Genomic DNA, 14,015 nt, shown 5'->3' on the forward strand with positions numbered 1-14,015 from the left:
CTTACCATTTTCATAATTTTTTTATCTGTATTCTAATGATTTTTCAAAATAATGAGACATAAATCCGGGTTGACATCACCTGGAAACTCCTCTTTTAAAATCTGCCCTAACAGCAAATCTTGCAGACATTTTTTTTTTTTTTTTTTGTTATCATGAAAGTTCCAATTTAAATTGTGCCATAGGCATTACTGGCTTTAGTGTGAAATAGTTCCTTTAAACAGGTATGATCCAAAGGGAAAAGGAATTCTTAGATGTTTACTTGTTTAAGCTAGTTGATCAAATCTGGTATGCTAAGAGCTCCAAAAGCTTTCATGTTACTTCTGTTACTTCAGAAATACTTGTACTAGTAATGATATTGCACACCAGCAACCATTTGCCATGATTGTATTTTATGGAAAAAGTATTTCTGAATTCACACTATAGAACCAAAATTACTAGGCACTACCTGTTTAAAGAAGTACTTTTTTTCTTTCCCCCAAGTTTCTAAGATTATTTTTGCATGCTTAGATAGAGAAGATAAGCACTGTAGATTGTTGTCACAACAGAAACTGTGACAGTGCCTTTATGACAGAGATACCTTGCAGGAAGATCAGCTTAATAGGCCTTTGCCACTTACCCTAAAATCATTTGGTGTGGCTTGCATAACTGCTGATGTGAGAGGGAATAGAGATTCCTCTCTTTCCTTCCTCATCTTTCCTTGAAATACAAAGACAATGGACAACTGAAAGTGAAAAAAAAAATGGCCAAGGACTCCATAGGATCCAAAGGTCAGGTATGAATCTGAGACTGTTGTGGCAAAGCGGTCAGTCCTAGAGAATTTCATGTATGGATTTTTCAGCATGGTGGACTGCTGAAAAGCGACTGACATGGGAAAAGAAACATATCAATGAATTATTCTTCTGCATCTCTTTTTTTTCTATCCATATACAACAATCCTGAAATGGCTGGAGCATACCAATAATTCATTTCTTTGGAAGCCTGAGGAATCTCATACCATATCAGCTGTTTTTGTGTGTTGCTGAGGTTCTGGCTCCACATCTCCCTCAGCCACCTGTGTTATGGGAGACATGGTGATTGAAAATCCTCGTCATTGCAGGGGTTTTCTGTTCTTTGGGTGGGAGCTTGTCCTTCCTGTGTGAAACTTTATGGGTAGGATGGAACAGTGGCTTAGTTTGATTTGGTCAGGATACATGTGCCTACATCCTTGCACCTTCCACGTATTTCTTTAATGGAAAAGGGCTATCATTTATTGAAAATGTGCATAAAATAGGCTTATACATATGCAATTAGAACAGGTTTGTCCCAGAAGTCTCTAATTACTATTATAAAAATTGGTCAATAACTATTCTGCTGATGCATCAGAGTCAAAATAAAGAAAAACTGGCTACAGAGTCAATGACTGATTTCAATGAACAAGTTGGAAAAAAAACCAAACAGTTCACTGAAAGTGGTATCAGGAAATACTTGGACTTGAGCCACAGTGCTTTGAGTCTATAATAATAATAATAATAATAATAATAATAATAATAATAATAATAATGTATTTATTATTTTAACTTGTTTGAAATTGAAGGTCACTGAACTACTTTAGGTTTATACTGGTATAAACTTCCAAGTAGTTATCTTCACTGTCCAGATTAATTTAAAATCCTTCTTGGTCTAAATCGATACCATTCACATGAAAGATAACCTGAAAGAATACTCATGTACCTTTTATGCCGTATACTTTTATTACAATGCTCCAATCACAGCATTTGTTGTGCTACCGTTTTGTGGTCAGACACACTTCGTTGGATCACCTTTTCCTAATGCCGTGGATTTTCCTATGCAAACTGCAGGCTTTTCCATTTCGTCGGCACTCTTGATAGCGAGGAACTGTCTTGTCCGCGGGGACAGTTTCAGGCAGGCTGTCCAGCCGGGAATGGCCGGCTCGCCCGGACACGCGTGGATGCGTGGCACAGCAATGCTGCTTTCGCTGCTGACAGTGCCCCTGAGACACATCGCCTGTGGGGTCCCCGCTCAGGTGCACATCCATGACCCGTCTTTCCCATTCTTTCCCTACACGTGCCCCCGACGGCAGCTGATAAATAGGGGCTGGATACACGCGGGGCACCTCCTCTACGACGGGCGGAGGGCGAGACGACCCTCTTGGCTGCGGGGCGGTCAGGAGGCGGTGCCGAGCCGCCGCGGGAGCCCTCCCGCGCCCTCCGCCGAGGCTCTCCCGGAGGCTGTCGCGGCTCGCTGCCGTGCCTGGGCAGGATCCGCCTGCTCGGCGACCCGCAGCTGGGGGAGGGAAGGGGAGCGAGGATGGGCGCCCGCCTGGCCTTTTCCGCCCCGGAGAGGTCCCCCCCCCCGACCCTGAGGCGGGGCTCCTATTTGCCTTCGCCGTTAGCTCTGCCCGGGACTCCCTTCGGCGAGCGGAGGGGGCCTGGGAGGGGGCGGCTGCCCTCCTTGGAGGAGCCCCTGGGCGGGGAGGCGGGCTGGCTGCGGCTGCCGCTTGGCTTGGCCGGAGGCACCACGTCAGCGTCCCGCACAGCGGGGGCCGCGATGCGCGACCCCAAGTGACTGCAGCCCCGACCCCGGTCCCGGGGCAGAGGAACGATGGGGCGGCCGGCCCTCGGGGGCACAGCGCGGGCAACTCCTCTCACGCCCACCTCGGCCCCCTCCCCCGCGAAGGGAGAAGCCGTCTGCAGAGCAGACGTGGCAAACAAGCCCGCCAGCTTTCCTTCAGCTGGGTGGGCGGGTGGCCGTCGCGAAGGGGAGCTGCCGGCAGTGCTCATCTCCTCCCTGCGCCCGCAGAGTCCCGTTCAGCCGGCCGGGAGGCGGGGAACGCTCGGGGCGTCGGCTGCGGGCACTCCGGGCTCCCCTCGCACACACACGCTGCCCGAGCGGCCGCGAAGCCGGGAGGGGAGACGGGCAAGGCTCTGCCCGCGCCCTGGACGGAGATGCTTCCCCGGGACGAGCAAATAGCCGAGACGCGAACGGGCTCCGCCGCGGCTGCGGGCGGGCTGAGGGGGAACTCGCTGTCCAAGGGGAAAAGCCAGGGACCCGAGTGACCGTGCTAAAGGGGTCGCGCAAGAGGGTCTGGGGATGGGGAGAGCGTCGCCTTTTGCCTTTGGTTGCAGTGGGACTGTGGAGAGAGGCTGAGCTGGGATCCAGCGTCCTCCCGGCTCCCCCGGCCGCTTCCCCGCGGGGCGGGAGGCGCCGCAGGCCCTGGACAGCTCCCGCTTTGAACGCCGTCAGGGCGCTGCCAGCCGGCTGCCCGGCGAGGCTCCCGGCCGCACTCCCAGAAAAGCGGGGCGAGAGGGGGGTGGGACGGCTGAGGGGAAAAAAAAAAAAAAAAAAGAAAGAAAGAAAGAAAAGGAAAAAAAAAAAAAAAAAAAAAAGAGAGACGACGAGTCAGATTTTCCTTCCGAAAGCCTCAGTGTCCACGTCCTCAAAGCATGGAACCAATTTAGCGTCGCCGCCCCCCCGCCGCTGCCGCTGCCAAGGCTGCTGTGGAGGGCTGGAGACACGGGGCACGTGATGGCCTGGGCGGCGCCGGGACCCTCCTGCGGTATAAGTACGGCGGTCCGGGGCTGGGTTAATTTAGCGTCCCTGGCAGCAGGTTTCTGCTAAGGTTGGAGTTACTCCTCGAGACTGTATGCCTGCGTCCCACAGGCGATAGCTAACCAACCGACTCGGCACCACAAGGAGTCTGCATGTCTTGCAACTAGACATGCTCAGCTTTGTGGATACACGGATTTGGTTGCTGCTCGCAGTAACTTCATACCTAGCAACAGGCCAACGTAAGTGCTTTCCGCTTGTTTGTGGCAGGGGTGGTGGCAGGGGTGGCTGTCCGGCTCTGCGCTCTGTGCTTTGTCCCGACGCCCGCCCCACGCACGGCAGTCTGCGGGGAGTTGCTGCTTCCCAAACGATAGAGACCAGTTCATAAACTGCCATCTCCATCCCAGATCAGACTTTAGATCCTTTCTTTCCCTCAGAAAAAGATGGCAAATGGCCAACGAGATCCCCCCTCTAAAAAAAAAAAAAAAAAAAAAAAGGAAAAAAATAAAATAAAAGGGACCACCTCCTCCCCAGACGGGCTCATACCTACAGGAGGACACAAAGCCTCACCTCCAGCGCAGATGCTGCGAGGAGATACAGACGCGGGCTGGGAGGAGAGTGCTTGCTGCGAGCGGAAGAACCCAGGCTGCACTTGGTGGGACTTGAGGAGCGCTCTCCGAAGCTGGGATCGGGGGAGCGGCGGCTCCTCCACCCCTGCCCTTCCTCCGCGGGCTCCGAGCGGGGCCGGCTCCGCGCGCGGGGCGCCCCCTGCGGGCCGCTCGGAGCCAGCGCGGCGGGCGGAGCTGCCGGGGGCTCCGGGGAGGGGAGCGCCGTGAGGGGCAGGAGGAGGGAGGCAGGGAAGGAACAGTGCCCCGCTCTAGGGCGAAAAGGGAGCGCGGCTCCCCGAGGGCGCAGCCCAGCTCTCCACCTCTCGTTGGATGAGGATGTAGTGCCCCCTCTAAGCGAAGCGCGGACACACACACACACACGCACATACACATATCCCGCACACTGAGATGGGAGGGAAACGCGCCCCGCCACTCAGCTGAGGGCGAAGCGGAGCCTTCCTGTAGGGCAGCGCCCTGTGAAGGGCCCCCCGAGCCCCCAGCCACTGTGGCTTTGACCCAGCGTTTGGCCGCGTTCCAGGGCGGAGGAGGGAGGGAACAGCCGTGCGCTGCCCGCTCCTGGCGCTGGGAGCCCCCGGGATGATGCTCCCCGGGATGATGCTCCCCGGGTCGCCCTCGCCGGGGCGGGAGACAGCGGTGGGGTCGTTCTGGACAAGCATTCTGGGGACATTCCCCCAACCCTGGTGACGGGAGGCAGCTGCGCCTTCGCAAAGGAGGCGGAGCGGGTCATGTGGGGGTCGCCGAACCGATCACCCCGCACTTTTCTCAGGGAGTTTGGGTAGGCTCCGTTGTCACCGTCACCTGCGAGCAGTAATGGCTTTAGTTTTGTGTTGGATTAGCACAGGCTCTCTGTGTGTACTGCCGCGGAATTTCCGAGCTTTAAGCATTTCAGCACTGTTACCTTTTTTCTGGACTGTGCGAATCATCTGAATTTAGTGTGATCATGAACTGCCAAAGTGACACGTTGTGGAAAAACATCCAACAACCTGTTAGTGGTAATGTTAAATTCAGGTGTGATGTGTGGCTCTTTTACTATAGTGAGTTTAAGTCAAAATAGATTTTTAATACCTTGAAATTAAGAAACTCAGAAAATTTGTTTCTCCAACTAATGAAAAAAGTGCATACTCACACTTAGCAGTGCGTAACACACAGAGATAGTTATTTGCAATTTGGTGTTTGTTTAATAGCTTCAAAGTGTTCCCTGTTTGTTACACAGTTTTACAGGAGAATGTAGAAATAGGGATGTTTGGCTAGAACCTTTCCCCATAAAAAGTAGGATTAGGCCATTTATATGAAAAATTCAGATTACTCCTACAATTTAGTATCTTCACATGTGTCAGTCTGCCTGGGTTTATTAATCTCTTGCATGAACACATATGTGGAAATACATAGGTGTGGGGGGTTTTCAATGAAGGTATGTTGAAACATATTTAGAGCAGGTTTATAGTTGATATCTGCCTTTTTACTGTATCAGCCATGTTTCTTGTTTTGATTTAATTAGCAAGTCCATTTTGAATTTGAAATACATGGCAATTTCACCCTTGAGTCTTTCCAGTATAAGATAATCATCTTAACAGGAAGAAATTATATTAGGAAAATGTTTATTGCATTAAGGAAATCAACAAAATTGCATTTTGAATTAAAAGCAGCAAATTTAATTTTTAATTGAAAGCAAGTTTAAAATTTAAAACTTGCAAATATTTGAATCCCTGCTCTAACTATCTCTTTTTTTTCTTTCTCTTCTCTTTCCAGATGTGAGTCAGGTCAGTATAATTTTTTTATCTTATATGTAACACTCCAGTTAACAGGCTAGGCTTCTTTTCTGGTGGCAGTATTATTTTCTAACATTCATTCCCAAGATGGTAATGGAAAAGTGGTGATTAAATCCGAAGGCACTGCCTGGAAAGGTACCCACCCCAATTTCACAAGTGGGACGGCCTTTTTAAGAGACTGCCTTCATAGGTGTAGAGACCATGAGGAGAAAGTAACGGAGCAGTGCTGCTTGAACATTGTACCTGGCAGTTTGGATTGGACATGACTCTACTTTAAAGCTGGTTTTTACAGTCTAAATTTCATTCCTCAGTAGGATTATGAAAGACTTCAGGTGTGACTTTTTTTTTAATTCTAATATTTTAGGCTGTAATAGCTATAAGATTGTCAGTCTTCAACACAACTTTTTAATACAGTTACATGCATCTTTGCTGTATATAACCACCTAGCCTTCAAAGTCATTTTAAATCACAGGGTATAGTTAAATATATTGGACTGAAAAAAAGTATAGTTATGTAAGAAAATGAATTTAAGTTTATTCATTATTTTAGTTTAAAATACTGGTAGACATTGTAACTTTTTTTTTTTTTTTAATTCTCTTCCTTATTTTTTCCAGGCACCTGCAGGGCGCAAGGTAAGCATTTTTATTTTTCTTGTGTGGAAATAACAATGATATCAGGTAGTCTTCAGCAGATTAATATTTTGTTGAATATTGGATGAAAGGAAAACTGGCTACCCTGCTTATTTTCAGTGTTCTCTGAAAATAGCAGTAGTGCTGAGATGAATAATAGGAAAAAAAGGAGGAAATTATCAATGCAGCATTTTAACACCAGGGTAAATTCAAGTACTGAATCAAAGGTGCTTCACCTGTGAGCAGAACTAAGAACTAAGCCTACCAAGACCTAAATGGCATCAAAGTATCATTCTTATTTAAACAGAGTTCCTTTGTAAAGAATTAAATGGAATGAATAGTAGCAATAACCATACAGGTCTAAAAGGCTAAATTGATTCTATATTATTTCTAAAAGTCACTACTGTTAAATTAGAACTAGTTATTCAGTAGAAACAAACCCCAATTTTGCAAGTACTTTTGTGGTCTGTGGAGTGACACTTTTAATTCACACAACAGTGGCAGTGGCTAATTATTTCCAGTAGGTTATTGTGGACAAAAATACACTGTCTGCAGAAAATAGCTGTTGGACCTGAATGTGCAGCCCTCTTTTCCTTTTTAATGTACACTAATTTTTCCTAATGTATCTGTTTCCCTGTATTGTCCTGGAAAATTTCCACAGTAACTCACTGAGTGTTATTTTCTTCCGGCAGGGCCCTAGAGGAGACAAAGGGCCACAGGGAGAAAGGGTAAGGAACTAGATTGACGTTTACTTGTGATCTTTGAACAGTAGTTGTTGGAAGACCAGTAGGAAAAAAACTAAGTTTAAGCATTCTTAAAGAGAAGAGATCAAATTATTGTACCTATAGAAGCTTGCACGTGGAATTTAATTAAAAAAAGAAACCAAGTTACATATGTGCCAAATTCAGCCTAATTATGGTCATTGTGCCTGAGCAGATACGGTTGAGATCATAGGGCAGCCTAGCTCTTCAAGTGATGATTTGAAAAATGTTTTTTCAGCTGTTCACAGTGGAAATAACACATAGAAATGCAGAGGGAAAAGTTGACATGTAATCTTTGAATAATATGGTGTATGGGTAAGCTCTCTACATAAAACCTGAATAGACTAAGCCAGTTTTGAAGATAATTGGTTATCTGTGCCTCCAACGATGTTTTGGAAAAGCTCTTTTCTTGGCAGCTGGGCGTTTGTTAACTACCTTCTGCTAGTCAAAGAGCATGTTATACTGCTGAAGGCTCTACTGTAAAAGTAACCATAAATAAGGACAGTTGAATAATTTAATTGTAATGTTCATTCATATTGCTCATATCTGCTTTTCTGGTTTGCTTCTGCATCACTGCTGCTTTTTGTAAAGTGGTATTCTGAACTTACCCGGGTTGTGTGTAGTTATGTGTATTTTTTTCTATCATCTGAAAATAAAAATGCCATAGTACTGATGAGGGAGCTCTTGAAGATTCCTGAGATCTGTGTGCTGACAAATGTAATGAAAACTATTAGAAAGACTATATCAGTGTGGTGAGCTGGATATTTGCTTTGGGCTGCCGCTCACTAAATTTGTTTAATGAAATTACATACTTTTTTTGTTCTGAAGGCAACAAGCCTAATTCTGCTCCTTTAGAAATCCATTTATTATGGATTTCATTAAGTAGTGAACTGGGTCCAAAAAACTCAACAAATTAAATACCTCACATCAATTGCCATGATGCCAAAACTTCACCAGCTTTATGTACTGAGGATGAAAGAATGTAAGGACAAATGTTACTGAACTGAACACAGGTAATTTCAACCTGTTGTAAAAGAAGTTCTGACAGTGGTAGCAGATGGATGGTATCAAAAATCTGTAGAAGAGCACTGCTAAACTTTAATTGGATTTGCAATTATAACAGTAAATTGTCTATACTGATTAAAAAACTGGCATTGGACTTACTCTGGATCCATGTTAACTCATATCAGTAGGGCTGACCTTTTCTAATCCTCAGCTGGACAGCTTTAGGCTCTCAATAACAGCATCTGCCAGGCTGTGTGGGTCCGCATGAATCACTGGGGTTCGTAGGTCCAAAGTTTGTAGCTTAAGATGAAACTTCCCAATTTGGACATTATGCTTTGGTAGTGTAAATCCAATATTACCCCTTTAAATCTTTTCAAATACAAAGCTCAAGTACATATCTGATACAAGGTGTAGTAAGGTAACATAAAATCAGACTATATTTATTTTCTCAAGTTAAGCATTTATTGAAACTGTTTATTGAAATGTTAGGATGTGCTGTGGGTGCCTGGTTGTTAGTGAAGTTACCACATCAGAGATTTCTTCAGCAACTACTAATTTTCACTGTATAATTCTCTTTTTAACTCTAGGGTCCACCAGGTCCACCAGGCAGAGATGGTGAAGACGGTCTACCAGGTCCTCCAGGGCCCCCTGGTCCTCCAGGTCTTGGCGGAGTAAGGCATCCAAACTTTCTATTACCAGAACTCATAAGCTGTGCTTTGTAACCAAGATGAAATTTATATCTGCTGGAAAGCACTGTTGTTGAATTGAAGAGTGGAAGAAACATTCTCTTGCGAGCCATAAGAAACTGATGGCCCAGTTCCAATGAAACCCTCCTTGGGGTGTATATATTCCATGGAAAATTTGGATTCTGTATTCAACAGGGACTTAGGAAGAAGAGCAAATTAAGCCTGTTATTTAGCATTAAATTTACACAGCAATAATGTGTATGAGTTAGGCATCAACTAAATGAAACCAGTGCTGTTAAGTAGATGGGGAAAAGAAAACTTTGTGTTGGATTCAGAGACAGCAACTGTATTGGAATAAGCAAAGAAGACGACTCCTTAAGCTAAAAATCAGTTAAAAGTGCTATAGAATTTTAGAGTATTGTCCTTTAGAAATTTTTCTTTTTATCTGTATTCATATTGCAGTACTGCAATATTGCTGTGCATACATACTTTGTGCACTGGTGTCCATCATGTATTCTCTGCAGAATACTGAATTTAACTCTTTGCTTGACATTAGCTACATAGGGAGCATGAAGACATAGACAGTGTTGTACTGATCAACTTTAGTAAGTCCTTTTGCATGGAAGAATATTCTTTTTTACTTCAATACATTATTTTGCTAGTTGCAAATGTCAAACTGCTTTCATTGTTTATTTTTTTTTATTTTAATGTGTTAATGAGACAAGCAAGAAAAGGAGGTTTAATTGTGTTGTGGAGAATCTTTTTCTATTTTGATAAAATATCAAAAATCCATTGCAGTGTTTCTGAGGCTGCACACTCCTCAGATGTTTCTGAAACTGAAGGGCCCACCTCATGCAATAGCTACTCAGAGCTGCTACATTAATTTTACTTATGCATATTTTTTCACTGCTTTGCTTAACATCCCTCTTTGGAAATTAGGCAGAATAATTTGAGAATTTCAAGATAGTTTTCAATTTTAAATGAGCACTGAATTTATATTCCTAATTTTCAGTTCACACTATTGAATGCCTCTCTATCATTTCTGTAGAGATATTTAGGTTTGAAAGGGCCCTCCCAGTAAAATCAAGTCTTTTTGGAAACAAGTGAACAGAAATGTATTTATAATAGGGCTATATTTACTGAGTTATATGTATGCTGCTTTAACAAACCTCATAGCAAGTATAACAAACCAGATTATATTTAGATACAGAATGTTGATTATAAATCATTTTTAAAGTAAAGTTTTTCGTATTTTGATTTCAACCTTTTTATTATCTACAGAACTTCGCTGCTCAATATGATCCATCTAAAGCAGCAGATTTTGGCCCAGGACCAATGGTAGGTATATGACATAGCACTTGATAACTCACATGAATAGTGTGTTTAGGATTTTCCTTTAATTCAGCTGCATTAATGAGAAACATAGTGTTAAAATTTGTGGTTTGATCATATATGGACTCAGACTGGAAACTGACCCTTTAATATAGGACAATGATAAGTGTTTTAAATATCTGAGGGTTTGAAATATGGTCTTAGATCTGTATATTTATCTTGAATATAGCACTGCTGGGTCTTGTGATTTAAATCTGTTTATTGACCACACTTTTATGAATCAATAAATCTCATAATCTGATGTTAAATAACACATGTACTCTGAGATAGTATTACTTTACCCATATTGAGTAAGAAGATTGTGTTTTAGGAATGAGATAAACTGTAAAGCAGACACAGGCCTAAAAAGTAACTCAGCATCTAGGCTGCCGTTGGTAAGGATTTTTCCTCCATGGCTGTACAACTCTTTTGATACTCTTCTGGTTTTTTAGGAAATTGGCTCCCACGTTTGAGTCACAACATCTGAATGTTAGTACTTGATACTGTAAGGCTGTTCTGAGGACTCTTTAAAGCTTACTGTATACTATGTACAAATGGAATTTAAGGGGTCTGTTGCCACTCCATGTGAACTTCTAAGCCTTCCTTACGTTAGCAAATACTTTCAGTATACATATGTAGCAGAATATGGGTTAAATGCACCACATTCACTGATGTCACAGACAGTGCATCTGATGGGTGAGAAGCAGGATGAAAGATGACCAGAATTATTCTGGGTCAAGTGCTTGCTTCCACTTCCAAAAACACTCTAATATTAAATGGATTTTGGAAAATACTTTGGTATCCATTTAGTTATGAAATATAGAAAATAGGAATACCTTTAATCAAGTTCTGCCCTCAGTGTCTGATGATTAATCAGAAAACAAAGACGAAGATTTATCTGAGATCACCATTTCTAGATTCCAATTTTTGAGTCAGTTAGGTTCATTTGACAGAAAAAGCAGTAGAATCTACCTATTGTGAGGAAGATTTAAGTTTCACATATTTATTTCATAAATAATATGTAAAATTCAGGAAGGGAAAAGTAGTTATAGAATATAATTTGAGAAGAAATTCTCAAGAAATTTGAGAAGGGTTTATGCAGCACATATGATTCCAACTGTCTAGAAATTATTTTTCCTAGAATTACTGCATATTTTCATATCCACAACATTGCTTTAACTTCCATGAGTAAATGCCTGTAATTAATATCAATTTATTCCTTTTAATAAAAGGTTTTCAGTCTTATGGAAAAGCTACGTAAACCTCTGTAAAGTTGGCATATGATTTTAATGTTGTAATGAGAAAATCTAAAAGACTTTCCAAGAAAGCTTTAAAACAAATTTAAAACAATTATTAAAACATAATTATTTCTGTTGAAACATCTCCTAAATAATTTGTTCGGGCTATAGAAGTCCACGTTAAAATCTCAGTTCGCAATTGTTTGCTTGTTTAGTAAACCTTAAGATAACTGTTAAGAGAGCTCATCAATCTATGGAAATTTCCTTTTTAGAAGTGATTTTTCTCACCCTGTGTTTTCCACATGTATGTAAATTGTAAATTATGTCAAGGAGAGTGTATTAGTGATTTATTTTGCAAGTGATATGAAGAAAATTTAATAAACACCAGGAAACAATGAAATATTTACATAGAAGTAGATAATTAGTGGAAATAGATGTATACACAATGTGTATAAGAGCCTTTTCTGATGCACTATGACCCTCCTCTTTAAAAGTTTCTGCACAGGAAGGGTAGAGGGAAGAATTTAAAAAAGAATGAACCAGGTCACTTTCTAACAAGCCAGAATAGATTAAGATGATGAATCATGATGTTCACAGACATAGTGGTACATTTCTAATCATGCCTCTGGATTCTGTGGTGGTTGTTGCCATTAGATGTTTGCACTTGGCCTGCTTGTGCAAATTCATGCAGACCTCTTAACTTCCTCTAATTTCATTTGAACATTGCACAATGGGAACTGTGATGCTAGCCATGTTTTAGGTATGCTGGGAACTGGTCTTATAGATGAGTTTATATAATTAATGTTCTTAAAAAGATCTTGTGATTTTTCTTCCCTAGGGTTTAATGGGACCCAGAGGCCCACCTGGAGCATCTGGACCCCCTGTGAGTACAGTCTTCTCTCTCTTACTGACATTGACATACCTTTAAAATTACAAATTATCTTGTTTGGAAACCAATGATATCTCCCTTATTTTCAAGGGTCCTCCTGGTTTCCAAGGTCTTCCTGGTGAGCCTGGTGAACCTGGTCAAACTGTAAGTACAGATCACATACAGAGGCTGCTAGCACTAGGAATATCACACCAAAGTAGGCTTGTAATGCTTAGGCCCATTTCTCCTACCCATATGCACTTCTCTGAATGTTTGGATACTCCTGCTTGATCCTGTTACAGAAACAGAGCTGAACTCAGTTTCAGGACTTGGAATCATGAAGCGCAAAGTCAATTAGTCTCCAATTATGCCCCAACTCAAGTCAGAAAACAGTGGGAAGATGTATATAAAGACTGATGCTTCAAGTAATTCTCAATCTATTTTTGACAGGGTCCCCAGGGTCCTCGTGGTCCCCCTGGTCCTCCAGGAAAGGCTGGTGAAGATGTAAGTGGTTATTAAGTGTTTTTCATCTCTTTTGTGGTGATGATTCAACTCCAACAGCCAGATTATTGTTAAGTTAAGCATTCTATTGGCCACATTTTATACATTGTTAAATAAATAAACCCCTGATATAATTATTTTATAGTACAAGAGATGCAGTATGCTGGAAATGTACAGAAAACTGGATAACTTCCAAACCACTCCAAATATGTTATTTAACTTCCTGAGTACCGGGAGAAGAAAACTTCAAAGTTAAGAATCTCCCTGTATTTATGGAAAAAGAGAAGCCTTGCCAATGTACTTTCTTTTTTCTTAGTGGTTTGTGTTGCTGTTTTATAAGAGCTTTCCTTCTTAGTGCATCTTTTTTGCATTTTTAGGGTCACCCTGGCAAACCTGGAAGACCTGGTGAGAGGGGTGTTGCTGGCCCTCAGGTGTGTAGTGATCCACTGGATACAATAAAACCAGTTCACTAATCAATGAAACCTAACAACCTTTCTGAATTTCACCACATTAGCAGTCTAGTAATATTCCTTATATGGATGAATACAATTTCAGCCCTTACCTGCAGGGATATCATATAGTTATGTTTTTATTTTCTTTCCTTACCCCATTCCCACTAAAGCTAGTAATGACTAACAGAAGTGGCATAACAGTGACAGAAGTGTGAGGAATTACACAGGAGCAGGTAACCAGGCACCTTGGCATAGAAAGTTTAAAAAAGCTTTGCTGTCACATGGTAATGCATGAAATTTCTGAGATTCAGAATGGGAAAAATCAGGTTGATTACTGTTAGTCTTGAAACAAGTCTGGTCCTGAGAGGTTAGGATCTGGATTCTATTTCTTCCTTGAATGATAATCTACTTGTTAATTTTATTGAAAGACTTAGTCATCATCTTTCCATTTAACTGCAAGGTGTACTCTGAGAGGCAGTCATTCATGCACTGTGTGTTTTTAGGGTGCTCGTGGTTTCCCTGGAACTCCTGGTCTACCTGGCTTTAAGGGAATTAGGGTG

At 42.4% G+C, this 14,015-nt stretch overlaps 1 protein-coding gene across 1 annotated transcript in view; it reads left to right on the forward strand.

Moving 5' to 3' along the window:
• The first annotated feature begins 3,620 nt into the window (after positions 1 to 3,620).
• COL1A2 (collagen type I alpha 2 chain) overlaps positions 3,621 to 14,015 on the forward strand; it is a 39,220-nt gene continuing 28,825 nt past the window's right edge. Inside the window, exons 1-11 of the mRNA XM_053993021.1 lie at positions 3,621 to 3,788; positions 5,925 to 5,935; positions 6,559 to 6,576; positions 7,266 to 7,301; positions 8,927 to 9,010; positions 10,307 to 10,363; positions 12,473 to 12,517; positions 12,614 to 12,667; positions 12,953 to 13,006; positions 13,381 to 13,434; positions 13,959 to 14,012. Of these exons, the coding sequence (XP_053848996.1) occupies positions 3,719 to 3,788; positions 5,925 to 5,935; positions 6,559 to 6,576; positions 7,266 to 7,301; positions 8,927 to 9,010; positions 10,307 to 10,363; positions 12,473 to 12,517; positions 12,614 to 12,667; positions 12,953 to 13,006; positions 13,381 to 13,434; positions 13,959 to 14,012 (537 nt within the window). The 5' untranslated portion in view covers positions 3,621 to 3,718. The remainder of the gene's footprint in view (positions 3,789 to 5,924; positions 5,936 to 6,558; positions 6,577 to 7,265; positions 7,302 to 8,926; positions 9,011 to 10,306; positions 10,364 to 12,472; positions 12,518 to 12,613; positions 12,668 to 12,952; positions 13,007 to 13,380; positions 13,435 to 13,958; positions 14,013 to 14,015) is intronic.

The sequence above is a fragment of the Vidua macroura genome, chromosome 1, assembly GCF_024509145.1.
Source record: "Vidua macroura isolate BioBank_ID:100142 chromosome 1, ASM2450914v1, whole genome shotgun sequence".
Lineage (NCBI taxonomy): Eukaryota > Metazoa > Chordata > Aves > Passeriformes > Viduidae > Vidua > Vidua macroura.